The sequence below is a fragment of the Nycticebus coucang genome, chromosome 4 (genome assembly GCF_027406575.1).
Source record: "Nycticebus coucang isolate mNycCou1 chromosome 4, mNycCou1.pri, whole genome shotgun sequence".
NCBI lineage: Eukaryota > Metazoa > Chordata > Mammalia > Primates > Lorisidae > Nycticebus > Nycticebus coucang.
The window spans coordinates 74,334,876-74,357,499 of record NC_069783.1 but is presented as its reverse complement, the minus strand read 5'-3'; the positions used below and the strand labels follow the sequence as shown (position 1 = coordinate 74,357,499).

At 41.7% G+C, this 22,624-nt stretch overlaps 1 protein-coding gene across 5 annotated transcripts in view; it reads left to right on the top strand.

The window, feature by feature from the left end:
• The window catches only part of EVA1A (eva-1 homolog A, regulator of programmed cell death), a 52,903-nt gene that overhangs the window by 17,420 nt on the left and 12,859 nt on the right, over nucleotides 1-22,624 (top strand). Inside the window, exons 2-4 of one of the 5 annotated variants that reach the window (XR_008379640.1) lie at nucleotides 5,753-5,863; nucleotides 13,582-13,737; nucleotides 21,638-22,162. Coding sequence is in view for 3 of the 5 variants with exons in the window: in XM_053589049.1 (XP_053445024.1) it covers nucleotides 13,653-13,737 (85 nt within the window). In the remaining 2 variants the exon portion in view is untranslated. Of the gene's footprint in view, nucleotides 1-5,752; nucleotides 5,864-13,016; nucleotides 13,318-13,581; nucleotides 13,738-14,817; nucleotides 15,014-21,637; nucleotides 22,163-22,624 lie in introns of those variants that run through there. The other 4 variants (XR_008379639.1, XM_053589049.1, XM_053589051.1 and 1 more) reach the window with 4 other exon arrangements.

Genomic DNA, 22,624 nt, shown 5'->3' with positions numbered 1-22,624 from the left:
AGGGTCCATGACCGTTTCTTTGTCTTCCAGCTGACACTTGCAGGCTAGTGTTCCCCATGATTCCAGCACAGATCTTTCCCCTTCACATTGGATGTTCTTTCTCAGGGTTGCCTCATCTATTTTCATACTTCTTTTCTTTCTTTCATTTTTTTTTTCATACTTCTAATGATGACTCCTAGAAACCTTCAACTGGTGCTCCAAAGTGATGTGACTTCAATGTACCTTTCCAAAAGTATTCCCCCAAACTTCTTTGCATTTCTTACAAACTGGCCAAACTCAATGTTCTTGAGTATCCCTATGCCTCCTCCATGAAGCTGAAACTGAGGTAAGGCCCTTATTGTCAAAGAGCTTAAAGCCCAATGGGAAAGTGTAAAATACATTCACTCAGTATAAGAGAGGGGCGCCCAGGGCTGCAGGAGTCTGACAGCAGGAGCCGTTATGCATGAAGGACAGGCTCAGAGAACATACTTGCAAGAGGTGAAGTGATGTGGGCCTCGAGGGTTGGGTAAGATTGAGAAATGCAGTGATGCAGAGAGATGCATTCCAAGAAGAGCAAAACATAGAGGCAGAAGCAAGTGGGAAGTGTGCAGATAAGAGAGGGGCTCCATCTGCCTGATGTTGGGCTGTGTTGAAAAGGCAGGTTGGGAAGAGCTCGTGAAGGGCTTTGATTTATAGGCTCACATCTGAATTTTACTCTAGGTAATGTGGATCTTTTGATAATTTTAGAGCAAAGGAGTGACATTATTAGAATTTTGTTTCCAAATGCTTAGCCTGACACCACCGGGGAATGGGAAGGGAGTCATTGCTAAGTCAGGGGAGTGATGGTAGGAAGAGAGTTAGAAAGGATAGGAGGTAGGATTTTCAGGGCAAGGGAGAGAAAGGGTCCATGATGTCCCTCAGATTTGAGCCTGAGTGATTGGGAGGCTTAGGATATTACAAGTATGAACAGTGTAGAGAAAAGAGGAAGCAGGTGGGCTGCAGGACTGAATTTAGGACATGGGATGAGCTGAAAGGATCTCTGGGGAAAGCAGGTGGATATTGCTCGCTTCCGCTCCCAGCCTCAATATTACAGACTCCAAGCTAGTGCAGCCTGGCTCTCTCTCCCATTACTACCAGCCAGGACCAGCACAGCTTGGTGCCCTGCACACCTTGGTGACCTGAGGCAGGGAACACTGCAGCATCTCCTCCACAGTCCTTATGGTGGACACAGATTAGGCCATCAGTCCTGATGGGCCAGCCTAGGGCTGATCATGAGAACCTTGCTGCTTGTCTTCAGCTCCTGTGCGCTACCTCCCAGGACTACCTGTCGATTGTCTCCGAAAATCCTTGTTTCCCTTTTGAGATTCCCTTCTGAAACAGAACCCCTGCTCCCAGGCTGTGCCAGGGCCTGGATACCCATGGACAGAACCCAGAGGCTGAAAGCTGGTCTTTAAAGATAACTTACGGGTTTTCTATCTGTTCCATCAGCCTAGGAGACGCCACGTGGTTTTTGGTCAGTGACCATTTTTAAGCCCTATAGGCTTGGCTTAACTCATCTGTCTACAGGGCCCAGTTTCGGTGCCTGGATCATCCTCAGGGATGGGCCCTGGCTTTTGCCCCACTCCTGGGTGCTACTTCAACAGCACATGATGTTAGGGACCCCCAGGAAGTGTGAGGTTTCCAGCAGCTGCCCAGCACACTCTGCACCTTGCACTCACTTGGCCCCTTTGATAGAAGCACTTGGCATCCTCCCTCTCAGGATTTGAAGATTCCTTTGGATTCTCACCCTTGTGTCCCTACTCCAGTTGTAGGGACACATGACTGAACACCTGACCCCCGTGCTACTAGAGTCTCTGAACTGCGGGGGGTGCTGGGGTGGTGTCTCCTGCCCTGACTGTTTTTGTTGCTGGTTGCATCTTAGTTCTGACAGTGCCATCATCCTATTCCAGGGAACTTTCCTTTGTGTTTGTGGTTTGGGGACTGCAGCAATAAGCCGAAACTGGAGAGAGGTCTGGGAGTGTCCAGGGCCTCCATGACTAATTTAGTCAAATATCTTCAATCACTTTCTTCTTATTCTGAAGTCTTCACATAATTAAAACCATTCCCAGCCAAACACTAAATAAATTTTGCACATGCTGCTTGAATTACTGTGCAAGCTTACCCCAGTGTGGCTTTCTCAGAGATTAATATTTCACTGAAACTATCCCTTTGGGTAGGCTGAAGCCAGCAGCTGTGGAAATTCAGCATTTGCTTTATACAACAAAACCTCAGGATGGGGTTGCTTTTCACGTTTCTCAGACATTCTGCTCATTTGTAAAAGAGAAGCCCTCTTGGAGAAGTCCACATGGCATGAGTTTCAGCTTGTGTTTCTATCTATTCAGATATAAAGTGATGAGAAAATGCAGCTCAAAATGTCATCACATAACATTGGCACATAAAAAAGAATTATGATTTCTTGAGCACCTACTATGTGCTGGGTATCGTACATGCCCTGTATCCTTGCAAATGCCCTGCTCTGCTCCTGAAAGCTCAGGATTCTATGGTTTACTGCTAGGTTTGGCCAATGGAAGCACAAGTGGAAGGCTGGACAGTAGTGGAAAAGAGGAAGGCTGGGTATTCCCTCTCTTTCTTTCTTTCTTTCTTTTTTTTTTTTTTGAGATAGAGTCTCACTCTATTGCCCCTCTGGGTGGAGTGCCAATGGCATCATTCCAGCTCACAGCAACCTCAAATTTTTGCGCTCAAGTGATCAATCCTCCTGCCTCAGCTTCCTGAGTAGCTGAGACCACAGGCACCCACCATGATGCCCATCTAGTTTTTCTATTCCCAACAGAGGAGGGAGCTTGCTCTTGCTCAGGCTGGTCTTGAACTCCTGAGCTCAAGCAATCCACCTGCCTTGGTCTCTCCAAGGTCTGGCACTCACGGGTGTGAGCCACCACAGCTGCCCTCTCTCTCTTCTTCAAGTATCTCCTCCCTCAAAGGCTGCATCTTCCCCATGGCTCTGGCTCACACCATTTGGGTCATCCATGGTTCTAGATCTCAGGAGCCAGTAATGGCTCAGAAACCATTCATTCTGTTTTAAAGCCTGCGTCTGGCAATTTTAGCCCCACAGACCCTGACTCCTGTCACTGTGATGGAGTTTGTTTGGAAGCACTTACATGCCAGACCCTGTGCTGGCCACCACAAATGCAGAAGGCTGGGGTATGGGATCCCTGCCTGCCAGGAGCTCATAGTCTTTATCCCAAAGTGGTCATCAGAGGCCCAGACCTGATTGTTTCACTGTGACAGGCTGGATATGAAGCCAAAGTTTTCGGGCTAAAGATGGATGATGGGAGAAATAGAAAGACAAAGTTTGAGTTTCCGTGAAGATATTTGGCTGTGAAGGGAAGGAGAACAAGTGACAAGAAACTGTAGGGGAGGCTGAGCAAAGAGAAGATCGTTTAAGGGTGGGGTAATCCTGTAAGTTTATAGTAGATAAGCCAGTAGATCAAGAGAGAGAGAGAGAGAGAGAGAGATTGAGGGATGATTGTGAAAAAATGAGAAAATGTTTGAGCTAGATAAATAACATGCTTCTATACACATTTGTACTCATGTATGTATGTGTGTTTCTGTGCACACACATATACACAGACATGGGTGAGAAGGTAAGGAGGAAGAAAGACTGGGAGGAAGTTTGAGAGAGAGAATGATACATGTATATTTCAGCCCTCTCTATGTGTATTATCTATGTATCTATCTATCCATCCATCTGCCTACCTATTTACATAGAGAGATGGAGATCATTCAAAAAAGGAAAGTGAAAGAAGAATCAATCATTCGTGGGACCATGTCCCATAGGAAGAAGGAGGAAATGATTTTATCAAAAGCACAAAAGAGACAGGAGGAAGGAAGGTCACAATAAGATGGAAGGGACAGAAGTTAGATGTTAGGTAGGGTGGCCTCTATTTTCTCTGAGAAGTTGGGAAGATTTAAGAGACAGGTGAGGATGGAGAAGTGAGCATTAAAAAAAAGTGGGGATTTGGTACATCTCTGGGGAATGAGAAAGTGACACATCAGGGACATACATGTAGGTTTTCCTAGCAATATTGAGGTTCTTGATTGATTGGTTTTGTCAACCAAACATTTGCAATGATGCAAATATAAATGGTCCTTTTTTGAAAAGGGAAGAACTTAGTTTGTGGGCAGGAGAGCAGGCAGATGTGTGTTGGAGTGGTTTGGGAGTTAGGCCAGAGGTGGGGGGGGGCAGCAGAAGGGTCCTGGTGGGTGCAAGTGAGAGCAGGGGGTGCTGTGGTAGTAGGCTGCACAGAGAAGCCACAGCTAGGGAGAGAGTGATAGGCCAGGTGAACAGGGAGAGGATGGAAGCCAGAGCCTCAGAGAGGGTGGGGAGCATGTTTACTTTGATTCAAACGTGGAGAAATGAAATAGAGGTTCTGATTAGAGACTGGGGATTTCTTTCATTTACCCAGAAAACCATCCCTTAGCATTAGTTCTGTGCTAGCATAGAACTGGCACAGTTCTAAAACCATCCGTAGTGTTAGGATTTGGGAACAAAAAGAAGAATTAAGACATGGGCCATGCCTTTAAAGACTTTGTAAGGGTTAGGGTTAGGATTAGTAATCCCTCAGAGGTGAAGGCTTTCCATGTGATGACAAGGTCCAGGATATGTCCTTGATTTGTTGCTGTGTTTAGGAGAAGATGGTTGAAGCAACATGAGCCAAGCGGTTGGTAGGTTAGCATGTTGGATGTGTCATTCATAGGTGCTTGTCAGCCCTATAGGAAAAAGCAGGTGTCTGTCTGCTCAGTCACTCTAGGTCCACATGTGTCCTCTCCCCAGCCTGTGATGTGAGGACTGTTTTTCCATTTGAGCCTCTGCTCCTCCAACTCCACGTGACTGCCCCAGAGTCAGTCCTTGATGTTTTTCGTGACTGCAGAGTGGAGGGTCAATGGGCTGCTTCTTTGTAACGTGAGTCTGCAGGGAACTGCTGATAACATGTCTTAGATTTCCTTTTCTTTTTTGCCTTTAATTTCTTGGCATGTAAAATGGAGATAGGAAGGTGGGGCAAAAATCCTTTGTGGGGCAGAAGCAGCTGAGATAAGTCTCTACAAAGTCATCAACAAGCAGAAGTGAGATGCTGCAGGAGTTGTCGGGTGCAGTGATGAGGAATGAATGAGGGGCGGCTCCATGCTCGGAGCTTGGTGACTCATGGAGTTCTTCCTACACATGTCTAAGTGAAGCTGGCAGCAGAGAGGAGCTTCCCTAGCTGGGCTGAGCAGGAGCCTGACACTTCTGCTTGGAAGGCACAGACTGTGGAAATCCACACATCAGCATTTCCAGATTTTTAGTGCCCACACAGAGCAGCGTGAGACTTCAATTTATGGCTCCATTTGGGCATTGCTATTTGGGAACTGAATTCCCTCCCTTCCTGTTCCAGAGAAGTTGGACTGCCAACTTCACTGATGAGGGGCCAGGCAGGTCCCAGTCTAGCTGTTTTGTGGGTTTTGGCTGATGGGAGAGGAGAGGAAACATGTACCTTTGATCTTGTACCTCTTGCTTCCTCTCTGCTATGACCTTGGGAGGTTGGTTTCTCAGGCTGTCTAGTCCAAATTCCAGATTTAAACTCTGGCACTGGGCTTTTTTCTCTCAGGGGATGCTATTCATCCCTCCAAGAATCTGGACACACACCACCAAGGCTTCTCGGTAGGGTTCATGATGACGAGATCTAAAGCATGATGTGATCTTCCAGGTATGTGATGTTTTTTTCCTTCTTTCTTTCAGAGTCTGAGAAGCCAACTGGAGTCAATCAAGTTTTAGAACCTCTATTGGCTGATACCAATATCATTAGGGATGAACTGTTCTTACCTGCTCCTGACAGCACACTCTTTCCAGGTAGCTATAGGAATAATGACATTTCCACCCCCTGAGTGTCTTGTAATGAGATAGTCACCTGTATGGGTACTTGCATATGAGGGGCCACTCACTGCTGCTACTAAATTGTAAGATGAAATATACTACTGCCAGGTACATTTCATTTTACACTTGGCCATTCAGTGATTTCACTCAGCGTAGATGGGTGGACTTGAGGTTCTGGAAGACATAAATTTGCAGCAATGGGAGGAATAAGGGTACCTCTAAAAAGGAAGCCACTGGGAAAAAGTGCATGGAGTTAGCCTTCAATCTAAGAAATGGTGCGCACAAGATAGGGTTTATTGTCATCTTCACCAGGAGACCAGCACGTGGTCATGAAGACAAGAATCTGGCATGCAGGGGTTAGAAACAAGCTCTCTCCTTTCAATCATGGTGTGGTTTATCAGTACCTACGTGAAGGAGCTTTGGGGCATGGATGAGAGGAAGCTGTCGGAGAGAGAGATTTCCAAGAATTAGTAGGGGCTGTCCAAAGGAAGTGTACTGTGATGCTGAATGACTGGCCTTTGAGTGTTCTCTAGTTATAATTTATCTCTAGAATGGCATGAGGTTAATACAAAGGGTTATCATTGAGAGAAAGGGCTGGCTTTGAAAATACACAGCCCCTTAATTGTAATTCTGTCCTCATGAACGTACTCCTCAGGATTGATGTGTTTAGAGAAGGATATTATCTAGATCTTAAGCCAACGGGTTCTCTAGTTACAAATTAAAAAGCCAGTGTTGGTTGGGGATGTGTTCTCTTAAGGGCTGGGTTGCTGTGATTCCTTCTCCCAGAGCTTGGTGGCTTCTGATTGTTGGCAGCATTGAGTTGGTGGCCCCATGCTGTCCTGATCAAAGCATTGGGAACTGCCAAGCAGCCCTCTCTTTGACACCTCAGACACTGAGAATTGCTCAGGCTGCTTAATGAAGTGGTGATGTTTGTTCTAGAAGAGTCTCTTAACATTGGCACTATTGACACTCTGGTCAGACAGTTTGTGGTAGTGGAGGGCCTGCCCTGTGCACTTAGGAGGTTTCACAGCATCCCTGTTCCCTGCTCAGTACATGCCAGGACCGGGCCCCACAGCAGCTGTGACAACTAAAGACATCTCTAGACATGGTCAGATGTTCCCTGCAGGCAAAACTGCTTTGGATTGAGAACCGCTGTTCTAGAAGCTAACAGTGATGAAGGGCTTTCTTGAGGAACAGAACACAAAATTATACTTAGGAGAGAATGAGCACTTCATTCCCTTACCTTTATGTTGGTAGAAGATGCAGAAATATTTTAATGACAGGGTGAACTGCCCATGGAAAGTGTCAAAGGTTACTTTCAGTTGGTTCATTCCTGTTAAGGTAGGGCGCAATGGGGATTTGAGAGCAGAGTTTGGTTCTTGGGTTCACTTCTCTGATGTCTACAGACCTCATCTCACCTGAACCAACTCTCCTTTATCAAGTCTTGTGCTCTGGCTTAGAGTCTGAAGGAAGGTGTTCTGAAACTGCTTAAAGAACCAAGATGTATGACAGGGTCAGTGAGAAATGGTCCTTGGCCCAGTTCCAATTTATGTAGTAAAGATGGCACTAAGGGAAAAGGCCCCTGGGCCTCTGATGTGTGGCATTGTAGTGCCCAGGCTGAAGGGGATTATGTAGAGCAGCACCTCTCAAACTATACTGGCTATCTTGTAAAATAAGATTTTGATTTGGTAGGTTTGGGGTGGTGATCAGGATTAACCTCCCAAATAATGTCAATGATGCTGGTCCTTTGTGCAATATTTTGAGTGATTAGGATCTAGGCTAGGGTTCTGCAAATGATGGCCAAACGGGACCAAGCACTATCTGTGTAATAAAATTTTATTGTAGCACAGCCTCACTCAATCATTGATAATTACCAAAGGCTGCCTTTGTAACACAATGGCAAAGTTGAGTAGCTATGACACAGACTCTTGGCCCTTTACAGAAAAGCTGTGCTGACCCTTGCCCTAGACTAACTTATCCCATGTGGACCATGGAGGTCTTCAATGGAGGACCTGTCCAGAGGTCATCTTTTCTCTGCGTTGGCCTAACTTCTTTGCCCCTGTTTCTCCTGCTTCTGGCCCCTGTGACCTTCTCTATTGGCAGCTGGGGCAGGGAGACTTTCAGGAAGAGTTTCTGTGCCACAGTAGGCTCTGTCTTGCATATTTTCTGCTCATGGTCTGGGGTCAGCCCTTGTCCTTTAGTCTTGAAGGTGACTCACCCTCATATCTGTCATTGTGTCTTTCTTTCATTTTTTTTAATTAATTTTTTTTTTTTTTTACTGTTAGGGATTCATTGAGGGTACAGGAAACCGGGTTACATTGATTGCATTTGTTAGGTAAAGTCCCTCTTATAATTATGTCTTGCCCCCAAAAGGTGTGTCACAAACCGAGACCCCACCCCCTCCCTCCTTCCCTCTCTCTGCTTTTCCTTTCCCCTCCCCCTTCCCTCTTTCTCTCTCTCTCTCTCCCCTCTCCCCTTCCCACCCCCCACTGTGTACTAGGTCATTAATTGTCCTCATGTCAAAATTGAGTACATAGGATTCATGCTTCTCCATTTTTGTGATGCTTTACTAAGAATAATGTGTTCCACTTCCATCCAGGTTAATACAAAGGATGTAAATCTCCATCTTTTTAAATGGCTGAATAGTATTTCATGGTGTGCATACACCACAGCTTGTTAATCCATTCCTGGGTTGGTGGGCATTTAGTGTCAGTATGTCTTTCATTCATCCATCCACCCAGCCATGCATCCAGCTGGCATTTACTGAGAGCCTCCTTTCATCAGGCACCATGCCAGGGGCTTAAGTAATAAGAATTTATAAGATGCCTCTTCAGTTTAGGAGACAAACATGTAAACTGATAATTCCAATTGTATTAGGAGAATATTTGGTTACTTTGGTAGCCAAAAAAGGGCTTGTGGAAGATTCATGGGGAACTTCACTGCAGTAGACCTTTTCTTGTTTTTTTGTTTTTTAATGTATATCATTTTAAGGGGCACAAGTGCAGTTTTGTTACATGATATAGTGCTTAGTGGTGAAGTCTGAGCCTTTAGTGCAGAGTATCACCCAAGTAGCTTACATTGTACTCATTAAGTAATTTCTCATTCCCCACCCCTCTGACCTTCTCACCCCTCCGAGTCTCCAGTGTCTGTTAACCCACACCCTCTGTCCACTTGTACACATTATTTAGCTTCTACTTACAAATGAGAACATGCAGTATTTGACTTTCTGTGTCTGTGTTATTTCACTTAAAATAATGGACACCAGTTCCATCACTGTTGCTATGAAAGACGTAATTTCAATATTTTTTATGGTTAAATAATATTCCACAGGGAGTGTGTGTTTGTTGTGTGTGTGTTTATATAGATCACATTTTCCTTATCCAGTCATACTTTGGTTAATCCATGTTTTTGCTATTGCGAATAGTACTGTGATAAACATGTGCCTTTTTGACGTAATTGCTTCTTTTTCTTTGGTTAAATACCCTGTAGTGGGATCACTGTATCAAATAGTAGTTCCATTTTTAGTTCTTTGAGAAATCTCCATATGTTTTCCATAGAGGTTATACTAATTTACATTCCCATCAACAGTGCATGAGTTTTTTTTTTCCTCCACATCCTCTCCAACACCTGCTATTTTTCAATTTTCTAATAACAGTCATTCTGATTGGTGTAAGATGGTATCTTATGTGGTCTTTTTTTTTTTTTTTTTCCTCATGTGGTCTTAATCTGCATTTCCATGATGATTAGTGAGGCTGATCATTTTTTTTTTTTTTCATGTTTCTTGGCCATTTGTAGGTCTTTTGAAAAATCTCTGTTCAAAAGTCTCAATTTTTAATAGGTTATTTGTGTTTTATTGAGTTGAGTTCCTTATAGATTCTGTTTTTTTTTAAATTGTGACTTGTAATTAAATTCTACACAAATACATTTTGCATTTATTGATGTGTGTTTCACCTGTTAATTCTATAAATGTGACAGAATTATAGTACTGTTCATTTTTTAATATTTGATGTTTATTGTCAATTTAATGTTTGTTGTTTTGGTTTTACTTAAAATTAAGCCATATTTGTAATATGACAGAATTAGAATTCTATTGACTTTAATTTTAATACCATTAAAATATAATTCTGTTACCATTTCTGTCAATTTAAACACAATTTGATTGCAGGATTCTCTAAATGAAGAAATCTTCAAAATTAACTGTTGCACCTTATCAAAACTTAATTATTATTCTTATTACTGATATGTAAAATTGTGGTAAAATATGCGTAACAAAATTTATCATCTTAACTTATTTTTAAGTGTACAGTTCATTGGCATAAGGTACATTTACATTATTGTCCAACCATCATCATTATCTATTTATAGAACTCTTTTTAGCTTGCAAAACTGAAACTTTGTACTCAGTACTCTGTATAGTGTTTCTCTTTTCCTCTCTTCCCCCAGTTTCTTAAAATCACTATCCTACTTTCTGTTTCTATGAACTACTCTAGGCATTTCATATACTTGGAATTACTTAATATTTGTCCTTTATGACTGGCTTATTTCATTAGCCTAATGTCCTTAAGGTTCCTACATGTTGTAGCATGTGTCAGAATTTCCTTCCTTTTTAAGGCTGTGAGTAATATTCCATTGTATGTATACACCACATTTTGTTTATTCATTCATCCGTGGATGGACATTTGGGTTACTCCAGCCTTTTGGCTATTGTGAATAATGCTCTCAACATTGGTGTGCAAATTCTGTTCAAGTGTCTGCTTTCAATTCTTTTGAATAAATACCCAGAAGAGGAATTGCTAGGTCACGTAGCATTCTATTTTAACTCTTTTGAGGAACTGCCATACCGTTTTCTCATAGTGGCTGCACAATTTTATCTTTCCAACAGAGCGCCAGGGCTCCAATTTCCTCACATCCTCTTCAATACTTGTCATTTTCTGATTTTTTGATAGTAGTCGTACTAATGGGTATGAAGTGATATCTCACTGTGGTTTTGATTTGCATTTCTTTAATGCTTAATGGCATTGAACATCTTTTCTTCTGCTTATTGACTATTCATATATTATTGGAGAAATGTCTATTCAAGCCTTGTGCTCATTTTTAAATTGGATATTTTGTTATTGAGTCATAGGAGTCTGATGTTAGGAATTAGAATATATAGGACTCTGGATATTAATTCCTTATTAGATATATGATTTGCACATATTTTTCCCATGGGGGGGTTCCTTTTCGCTCTCTTGTGATTTTTGATGCACAGAAGTTTTCAATTTTAATGAAGTTCAGTTTAGCTATTTTTACTATTGTTGCCTGTGATTTTGGTGTCATATCCAAGAAACTACTGTTAAATTTCATGTCATGAAGCTTTATCCTATGTTTTCTTCTAAGAGTTTTATAAAAATTTTCGCTGCTGTCTTCTTTAATATAGTGTAATGTAAGGGTCCAAGTTCATTCTTTTGCATATGGATATCCAGTTTTACTAACACTATTTGCTAAAAAGATAGTCTTTTCCCCATTGAATGATTTGGCACCCTTGTCAAAAATCATTTGAGCATTTATGTTCTAATTAAAGGATTGACTTGGGGGATATCTGTTCTATTCCATTGGTCTGTATGTCTGTTTTATGCCAATCTCATACTTTTTGATTACTAAGGATTTGTAATAAGTTTTGAAATCAGGAAGAGTGAGACTTCCAACTTGGTTATTTTTTGAAGCTGTTTTGGTTTTTTGGTGCCCCCTGAGATTCCATATGAATTTCAGCATAGATTTTTCTATTTCTGCAAAAAAACATATTAAGATTTTAAAATTGCTATGGAACTTTTGAATTCTCTCTTAAATGAAACATTTGCCAGACAGATGAGGGGAAGGAAAGGGGACATTTGAACCAGAGGAAGAGCATGATCAAAAGCATGAAAAGATGAAAGAGCTTGGTGTGTTGGGGGAATTAAAAGTAACCTGGTATTTTTAAAGCATTAAGCATGTTTGTGTTTCTGTGTGCACATGTGTGCAACTTGGATAGGAGGTAAATTAGGAGCTCAATAGGGGTCAGATATTGTGGAAGTGGGCATGCGTTGTGTTAAGAAGTTCAATAGGAATTCGTTACAGAGCTGGCTACGTCGTGAGGCAATGTGATAGTGGTTGTATTGTAGAAAGAAGACTGTTGGTCAGAGTGGGTGCTACAATTGAGCAGGAAGAAGACATCAGAGGCAAGACCAGGTAGAAGACTGTTGCAGAATTATCAGAAATGAAGTGATGAGACTTGTGCTACGGTAGCATTAGAGGAGATAGGCAGGAGGTAATGGATTTGAAATAGCCGTGTCTCACTGCATGCTTGGAAATACTGCAACAACTTCACTCTTTTCCGGGTCCTTAGGTCCTCAGACCTTCAGAATAGCCTCTGAACTCAGGGTGTTCATTCTGACCATTCATTTATGTCATCCACTTGTCACCTTTTAGGAACTCAAATAAATGGTTGCTACAGGAGGCCCTGGCTCTGGCCCATGCTCTGGCTCAGAGGCTCAGGAATCCCTCAATTGTGGCCAGCCCCTTCTCAGAGCTCCTGAAGCTCTTACTCCTTTTTCTGCCATTCCCAAGGTCTATGTCTGCTCCCAGGACCTAAGGTAGTTGCTTCTCCCCTGTATGTTGGTCTTTTCTGTTGAGTGAGAGTGCCTTTTTCTGTTGTAACCCATTCCATCCACCTTGAGGAACTGCAGCTCTCCAGGCCCTCTAAATGTGGCCTGTGTTACTGATGTCTGTAATCCTCTGAGAGCCCACATTCTTTCCTGGAGAACTGAAGCCTTCTGCTTCTCTAGCTTTCCCTGACCTGACATTTCTTTGTACCCTGTGACTCAGTTTCCAGCCCTTTGCTCACCATAATATTGAACTTGAGTCAATGAAGTCTTCGCCACTTCTCTCCCCCTCATGCTCAGGAGCTCTCTGTGAAGCTTTTGCTGAGTGAGCTGGGCACTGATGAAGCTGGGTCTGAGCCACTGAGGTAGCTGGGGAGAGGAGCTGCTCCTCCAGCCAGGGGCCGAGTCACTGAAGCGTGAGATCCCCAGGCCCTGTTCTGGCCCCTGGAGGGATGATTCTGTGGGTGGACACTCTGTGGGCTACGTGTGTGTGTTTGGCCCATCACAGCCACAGGTGGAGTCATGGAGTTGGGACAGGGAGCGGGCTCAAGCTCCCAAATTCTGGTGGGTATTTTAAAACTGGAACCATTTTGGCCACTGTGGCACAGCCAGCACTGGCCCACTGCCAAGGACACACATTTGTGACCTGAAGGATGAAGCAAACTGATCAAGGTACACAAGTGTCATCAGTATGGGCTTTGGGAAAGCAGAGCAGGAGAGGAGAGGACTATGGCTTGGACACTAGAAATTTAGACCTGACCGGCTACAAATAAGATTGCCAGGAGAGTGCAATAAAGAGTACCAAGAAAGGTAAGAGAAAGTGTTAAAGTGGGGAGATGGGGAAGAGCAAGGGGAAAGGCCAGGGAAATAAGGGATGCAAAGAGTTACCACTTCCTTGAAAACCTATAGACTCGCTTGAGCAAGAAGGATAAGACCCCAGATCTTTTGCAGCCTCTGGCTGGAGAGCTCACTGGCATTAGGAGACTGACTCTTTCATTTTGAGCCTGGGCTCTTTGGAACATGGCTTCAGAAAAGCAGCATGCGTCTAATCACGTGCTTTATATTCCCCAACAGAAAAGAAGAGAGGGAGTGTGGCCACATTGACTCAGCCGAAGCATCTCCAGGAGGTCTTCTCTGGATGCCACATGAGGCTGCCCCTCAGCCACAGCACTGAGCACACGGAGATGGCTTTGCTCAGCAACATCCTAGCAGCTTACTCCTTCATCTCAGGTAGTTACCTGGTCTGGCTGGGGCAGGGCTGGGACCTTGGGCCGGGGCTGGGGCTGTCCCCTGGCTAGTTATCTCCTACCTTATACTCAGGAGAGAAACACTGTGTAATCAGGGTGAGGGCTCTACTCTGCAGAGGTTTGAGATGAAAGGTCTTCTGGTTTGGAGTTAAGCTTGGCATTCTCTAATTTGGCAAATGAAGGCTTCTAAGAGCTTTATCTTACTGAAAACGTTTGTTTTCCTTTCAGCTCAAGTGAGTGAGTGAAGTAGTCTGGGGCTGCTGTTGGCTTCTGTCACTACACGTTAGCTCTGAGGCGGGGAGGGCTGTGGAGCACCTCAGCCTGGTTGTTTCTATGCAGTTCTCAATCTCACGTGGGCTGCCCGTGTGTGAGTGTGTGTTTGGGTGTGAGTGTGTGTGTGTGTTTTCTCTGCTTCGGGAGCTGTCTGAGGTGTTTGATATCTTGTAGGAGAGAAATGGTGGCACAGGGCACCTGTGTCTAGGGGAATCTAATATTAGTCCCTTCCTTGGTTCAAAGTTGGACTCTGTAGGAAGATGGCTGACTTTCTCTTCAAGATCATTTCTTGAAAACAGATGCTGTACAAATAAAACGAGCCATTTAAAAATACATGAAAATGCTCAGTGGTTTGAATGGTTTGAAATACTTCTCTGTTGCTTGAGTGAGTTATAAATTATTTGATATACTGCTTTTTTTGGTTTTGTTTTGCCTGATATCTCAAGATGTTACATAAAAAGGAAAGGACTATTAGATTTATTTTGGACAAGGACAAGTTTTACTTTTTAATTTTCTAGGCAGGGGTGATATGTGGTAAATTAAGAGTTCAAATGCAAAACCTGACACTTCTATTTACAACGGCAAATCTAAGCCAAGGTTGAGGGTTCCTTGAGCCAAGGAAATTCGTGGCTTCTTTTCGTGAGAAGATTTTGGATGATGTGCAAACTGATTTCAGAAAGAACCATGTCTCTGGGCTTCCCCGGCTGGCTCCTTACCTCCTTAAGGAAGTCTAGAGGCCTCCTTCCTGGGTACCCACACAGAGAAATCTCTCCTTTGCCCTTTCTTCAAGGTTATCTTGTGGAGAAAGGACAGTAGAGCTAGACAAGAGATGTGTGAAACTCTGTCATCATGTTTTCACAAGTGATCGAATGATGCTTCCTTAACTTGGTAGTGAAGATATACCCAAAACGAAGTAGGGATGGCAGAGAGGGTCTAGAGTTTCCAAGACCTCAAAGGACACCTGCAAATCAGCAGTTGCAAGAAAATCTCTCGGGTAAGAGCCAACAGAGTACTGGACTTTGGAGCTCTGCTCAGCACAGGGGTGTCTGGCAGGTTTCCATGTCAGCCAGCATGACCCTGAGTGTGGCCATTGAAAGTGGTAACTCATTGAATGGTCTCTGTTGACCATGTGTCTTGTAATCTTGTGAAGGTTAAAAGGGCACATGGCCTTTTTTTTTTTCTCTCCTCCAAACTTCCTTCTTCCCACCCTGTTCTCTTGACTTAACTTGGAATGAAGGAAGACAGTGCTCCTTTTAAGTAAGTATGAGTTAAGATAAATAAGTAAAGAAAGAAACAAATAAATAAATAAGTGTATGTGTGTGTGTGTGTGTGTGTGTATGGAAATGGAAAGTAGAGTGGCTAAAGTGAAATTTGTTAGACCCAGTAAATAGACTTGATGACTAAAAATTGATTCTGAAATTAGGAACGCTCCCTGATGAGTAAAGAAAATTTAAAATAGGAATGTGAATGTAACAGATAGAAATAACCATTGTTTTAAGAAGAAAATCAAATAAACAGATTGGAAGCAATAATGAAAAGTATGATAGGAGAAAATTATGGAAAATGTCTGAATCTTACAGCTCTCGCCTGTTCTCATTTTGTTATATCTGATCTTCCAACTCCTTGGGGCCCCAACCCCCTCCCGTTTTCTCTCAGTGCCTCTTGTCTTGATCCATGTGGTCCATTATTCCAGCAATACACTAACACATTTACTGACACACAAGTGCCTTATTTGGTCCAGCTTCTGAGAAAACAATAGGGGAAACCCTACCTTCTGAGTGCATTGTGTATCCTATTCAATTTCTGTGTGTGTGTTCTTGTTTGGGGGGCTGACTGAAATGGGAGAGGTGGAGGTAAAAGTGTGTGTCTGGGAGAGTCTCATATTCCCACCACCTTGGTTCAAAGTTGGAGTCTATAGGAAGATGGCTGATGTTCTTCTCAAGAACATTTCTTGAAAACAGATGTTGTTCATATAAAAGGAGCCATTTAAAAGCACATGAAAATGCTCAATGGTTTGAACGATCAAACTGCTTCTTTGCTGTTTGAGTGAGTTTTTAATTTTTTGATACTCTGCTTTTGTTTTCACCTGATGTCTCTAGATGTTATATAAAAAGGAAGGGACTAAGTTTCCCATTAGCTTTCCTTTGGGCAAGGACTAGTTTTATTTTCACATATCAACTTTTACAGGGTTGATACGTGATGACTTAAGACTCCCTCTGTACCCAAGTTACCAAGTGCTTCTCCAGTTTGCAGTTTGAAGTTACTCAAAATGTATGGTCTCCAATATCAGCTAAGCCTTTTACATAGTGATTTAATCTTTCTTTTTGCTTCCAGATACATCTTGTACCCATTCTTCACAACAGCCATTTCCAACCCTGACTATTTCAATAATTTAAAATATCTGCTTACCAAAATAGGCCCTAAAAGTAAATTACAAATGACAAATTAAGAAAAATAGAGTAGCATTAATGAAAAAGCATTGAAGTTTTTAACATATAAAGAGCCTTTACAAATCAATAAAAGTGTCCCAAAAGAATAATTGCCAAAGGATAAGAATTAGCAGTTTGCAAAAGAAAAAAATGTAAATTATTAATAAAACACAGAGAGCTCAAATTCTAGCAAATACAAAATGGAAACATCAATGAGATTAATATTTTTATTTTATAAACTTCTGAAAGATTTGAGTGATTTTGTATATAACTTTAGTCTTGGAAAGAGTGTGGGGCTGTGAGTATTTGCATATAGTACTTCTGGAATTGTGAATTGCTACAACACTTTCTAAACAGTGATTTGGCCATGTGCATCAAAAGCGTTAAAAAACACATATAGCTAGAACTCCTACTTCTAGGAACTTCTCCTTAGGAAATAATTAGGGACATAGGTAGCAATTTTACTATGATGGTAATTCATCTCGAAACCATTTATAACACAGGCAGTAAACAAATTAGAAAAAATAGTGAATATTAATTGAAATAGAAAGGTATTTATGACATGATATTGGGTGAATAAAGCCTGTTCCCACACATCATATACAATATATTCCCATTTATGTGTGTATATTCATATGTATATGTAGGTACCCACATTTTACTACAAATTATATCCGGGTACCAAGATGGTACAGGTTTGTGTCTGTATGTTTTATTTTCTTTTGCTTAGCTGTATTTTTATTTGTTCTATAATTCACTGATATTATTTCAAAATAAGTGTTAGTTTATTGGAATATTAACATTTTAATTATATCCTACATGCATTAGACAATTACCACTCCCTTATCTTTTTTGCCTTCCTTTTCAAAGTGTCCTAAAAATTACCACTTGGATATACTATAAGTATGTCAAATTCAACCTGGCCTAGAATGGAATATTGTTTTTCACTTTAAATGTACTCCTTCTATTGCATTCTATTGTACTCCTTCTCCTCCTCCTCCTAGCCACCTAGGACATCACCTAATATGGATAAATGATTTTTAACATTTTTTTTTTTTTAATGTTAGAAGCAGGGCTGCTCACTCTTTTTTTTTATTGTTTAAGATTCATTGAGGGTACAAAGAATTAGGTTATACTGACTGCATTTGTTAGGTAAAGTCCCTCTTAGAACTGAGTCCCGCCACCAAGAGGTGTGCCATACACTGTGACCATCCTCCTCCCTCCTCCCCTTTCCTGGCTCCCTCATTTCTCTCCCCCCACTTTTTATTAGGTCATCTGCCTTCATATTAGAATTGAGTACATTGGATTCTTGCGATGCTTTACTAAGAATGTGTTCCACTTCAATCCAGGTTAATACAAAAGATGTTAAGTCTCCAACTGTTTTAATGGCTGAATAGTATTCCATGGTATTGATTTTTAATATTTTTTCTATCGTGTAGGTGTGTAGTTGTTCATCTACTGGCTTCATACTAGTATTGAGTACATTGGATACTTGCTTTTCCATTCTTGTGATACTTTACTTAGGAGAATGTTCTTCAACTCCATCCAGGTTAATACCAAAGATGCAAAATCTCCATCTTTTTTATGGCTGAATGTGAAAGTTCTTTTTTTCCAGTTTCACATATGATTTTGTTTTGATTTAGGGTCTTAAGATGGATAGCTCCCCACCATTAGGAGAAAGGATGGAAATAAATACTTTATCACTTACAGCACACCTGGTGGCACACAGGTCAGGGAGCACAGTCAGGGAGCGGGAAGGACCCGTAGGCCAATAACTTTATTGGGGTCGAGGGCAGGTATCCTTCAGAAACCTCTCCAAAGAAGACACATTAATGGTCCAACAAACACATGAAAAAACGTTCATTGTCCCTAATCATCAGAGAAATGCAAATCAAAACCACCTTGAGATATCACCTAACCCCAGTGAGAATAGCCCACATCACAAAGTCCCAAAGCTGCAGATGCTGGCATGGATGTGGAGAGAAGGGGACACTTTTGCACTGGTAGTGAGATTGCAAACTGATACAACCTCTATGGAAAGAAGTATAGAGAATTCTTGAAGAACTAAAAGTCAACCTTCCATTTGGTCCTGCAATCCCATTACTAGGTATCTACCCGGAAAAACAAAAATCATTTTACCACAAGGACATTTGTCACTAGAATGATTTTTAGTCTTTGATGCACCTTCTTCACGGCTCATATCCAGCAGGGTAGGGTAGGTCCATTTTAGCCTCTCAGCTGCATCCCCACCCCTTTGTTCACACCATTATCGTATTGGTTCCAGCCCCATCCTGTTTTTGCCTGCCTTGCCATTATGGCATTTTTCACAGCCTTCCTGCCTCCAATCTTGCTTCACGGTCTGTATTTTTGCAGCAAAAATCTTTCCAAACAGCAGGTGTGGTGATGCAACTCTTTATTTTTGAGACTTCCTCAGTGCATCCTCATTATCTCTGGGATAAAATCCAAATACTTTTGTGTGGTATAGCAGTTAGGATTGTTTTCAGTTACAAATAATAGAAAACCTCAACTTGGTAACCCAAATACATATCTTACCCACATAAGAAGAGGAGGTGGGTGGTTGCTAGCATTAGCCCATTGGCTCAAAAATGTAGGGTCAGCATACTTCTGAGTCTGGCTTATTTCACTCATCACACCGTCCTCCAGTTTCATTCACGTTGTCACAAGTGGCAGTTTCTCCATCTTTGTTAAGGCTGAATCATATTCCATTGTGTATATGAATATATCACAGTTTTTTAATCTATTCTGTCATTAGTGGACACTTAGGTTGTTTCTACATTTTGGCTATTAGGAATAGGACTATAATGAGCCTGGGAGTCCAGACATGGTACTACAAGGTGCTGATTTCATTTTCTTTGGGTATATACTCAGCCAGAGAGAGAAAAATACTGCACGATTTCATTTATATGTGAAATCTAAAAAAAAAAGAGAAAAAGAAAAGAAATGGTGAAACTGTAGAAGCATAGAGTGGAATGGTGGAATTGTGGTTATCGGGGCTGGGAAGGGAGAGGAGGCAGTCAGTCACAGTTGTGTAGGATGAATGAGTCTCGAGATCTAAAGTAGGGCATGAGGATGAAAGTGTATAACATTGTGTTGTATTCTGAAAGTTGTGAAAATTTGCTAAGAGAGTAGATGCTAGGTGCTTTACCACAAAAAGAAATTAAAAAGGTAACCAAGGAAGATGATGGGAATATTAATTTGCTTGACTTTAGTAATCATTTCACTATTGTATATATATCAAGACATCATGTTGTACACCTTAAATATATATCATACAGTAAAAAAAATGTAGGGGCCAACATCTTTGTGATTCTCATGGCTTTTCTTTTCTTTTTGAGACAGGGTCTCAAGCTGTCACCCTCAGTAGAGTTCTGTGGTGTCACAATTCACAGCAACCTCAAACTCGTGGGCTTAAGCGATTCTCTTGCCTCCGCCTCCCAAGTAGCTGGATTCCACAACACCTGGCTATTTTTTGGTTGTAGTTGTCATTGTTGCTTGGCAGGCCCAGTCTGGATTCCAACCCGCCAGCTCTGGTGTATGTGGCTGGCGCTCTAGCCGCTTGAGCTACAGGTGCCAAGCCAGGCTTTTCTTTTATACTTGTATAAAAGAGTATAAAAAAGTATACTTCTTTATACTTATCTCATAGCTAAAGAGTGGTTTCTGTTGTCCATGCTGTCATTCAAAAGCATTTTTTGAAAAAGGGCAGAAAAGGAAGGAGGGTCTAGTAGATCTCCTCTCATGTTTGGCCATGTCACATGGCCATCTCTAGCTGCATAGGAGGCTGAAAAATGAGAATTTTAGCTTTTTCAATCTTTAGACAAATGGTTCATACCAGGTAAGATCTTGCCCTACAGGAAGACTTCTTGAAATATCTGAAGATATTTTTGGTTGTCATGCCTTGGAAGGGCAGGCTGACTTCGGCATCTGGTGGAGAAACATTTCACAATACACAGGATAATCTCTCACAACAAAGAATTGAGTTCAAGATGTCAGTAGTGCTGAGAATGAGAAAACCTGATTGAGAGTGGAAAAATAAGGAGAAAGGGACTTGCGGATGGTTTGGGACCCGCCACTCTGCAGGTGCTCGTGTGGCTTACCAAGACTTACACGTTTGACCTTGGCTTCTCCATTCTCTTATTCAGTTACCACCCTCTTTGACCAACACCTCTGTTCCAGTTCTAAACACTTATCAGGCATTTCCTTACCCCTTTGCTTTTACACAGTTGTTTGCTTTCCTAAGAATTCTTCCCCTCGGTTGTCAACTGGCAAACTCCCTCCTGGTCTTCAGAACTCCCTCAGGGTCGTCTTTTCCCCTCGCTCCCCCCAGGGGCCTAGGCTACCATCCACATTCTCCCCACATGTTTTGTTTGCCTCTGCCTCAGCGTCTGTATTGGAGAAGTTAGCATTTCTTCTTTTAACTATTTATAAGCAATCCATTTGGACCAGAATGATACTTTATAATGGGGGTGATCTCATTAATAATAATAACAACCACATTAAGAACTCCTAATAGGATTGTTAGAAAGAGTAAATGGAATGATAACTCATTTTAATTTAATGACTTGAAATTAAATACATTCACCTGACTCACTCTTCCATTTCCTTTGGGTTTTTCCTTAAAATCACCTCAGTGAGTTTTGTTGTGGTCATTCCATCGACCTCCTCCGACCTGTACACATTCAGTGCTTCGTATTTCCCTCCCTATTCCCCCCTTATCATCATTTGCCATGCTATATAATTTATATATTTGTTTAGTATCTATCTCCCTGCTGGAATGTAAGTTCCCAGGAACAGAGAGATTTTTGGTCTTTTTGCTGACTGCTATATTCTCATCATGTAAAACAGTGCCTGGCAACCATTAGATGCTCAGCAAAGGCCATGGATCAATGACCAAATGATGTAAAAAGACATAAAGCAAGGAGTCTTACCCCAGAGCTGCCTCTTCCTTCTGGCTCCCATGCTTGACCCATCATCAAGCTTCTATGAATCCTTTGTGAGTTCTTCATGCAAGTGTAAAAAAATATCAACATATAGTTTCCTCCTCATCCATTTTATGCCCAGAGTGCGTCATGTAATACAGTTTTGTACTTTGCTGTTTTCACTGAAAAACATATCATGGAGATATTTCAGATCAGTATGTGGAGACCTTCCTCATTCTGTTAGACAACTACATCCTGATCCGTTGTATCCATGGAGCAGCCATAGTTTCACTAGTACTATACTGACAGCCGGTGGGATTTTTCCAACTGAACCACAAATGGAGTGCCAATAATGAACCAGGACATAGTAAATTTGTAGAATAAATTCTCCAAAATGGAATTGGTAAGCAAAGTATATATATATTATTATTTGAGAAAAATATGAACAAACTGCCATTTAAAGAATTTTACCTATTTTACTTGGAAAGGATGTATGAGAAGCCCCTGTGGCAGTTTGGATTTCTAACAGACTGATGGATGAAGAACGTGTCCAAATGTCATTTAATTTCTGTTTCTCTAGGTAAGGCTGTGGAAAACATTTTCTATAAAGGGCCAAAGAGTAATATTTCAACTTTGTGAGCTAGTCTCTGTTATAATGACTCACTTCTGCCTTATAGCAGGGAAGCAGACATAGGCAATGTAAAAGAAAAAAGGCATTGCTGTGTTCAATAAAATTTTGTTTACAAAAACATATGACTGGGGCGGCGCCTGTGGCTCAAGGAGTAGGGCGCCGGTCCCATATGCCAGAGGTGGCGGGTTCAAACCCAGCCCTGGCCAAAAAAAAAACCAAAAAAAAAAAAAAAAAAAAAAAAAAAAACATATGACTGGCCAGCCCACTCTGGCCTGTATGCCACAGTATGCTAATCCCTGTTTTAGGTGAGCGTCTTTTCACATGATGAAGAGACACTTGTATTGAATATCACCTGCTAGAGAGGGATTGGGGAAAGTGGTACTTTGACACGTATATTAAGGTATACCCTGCTTGACACCGAGATTCTTTTCTGAGAATCCATTGTTAGGCAAGAAAAGGAAGTAGTGCCAAATGCAGTATTTCTTCTATAATCATTTTTTTAAAAAATGTTTTTGGTAACACTCAATAACCAAAGGCAGGAAACCGTTTCTGTAAACTAGAGCACTTTGACTGGACAGAACACCATACCATCATCATTAG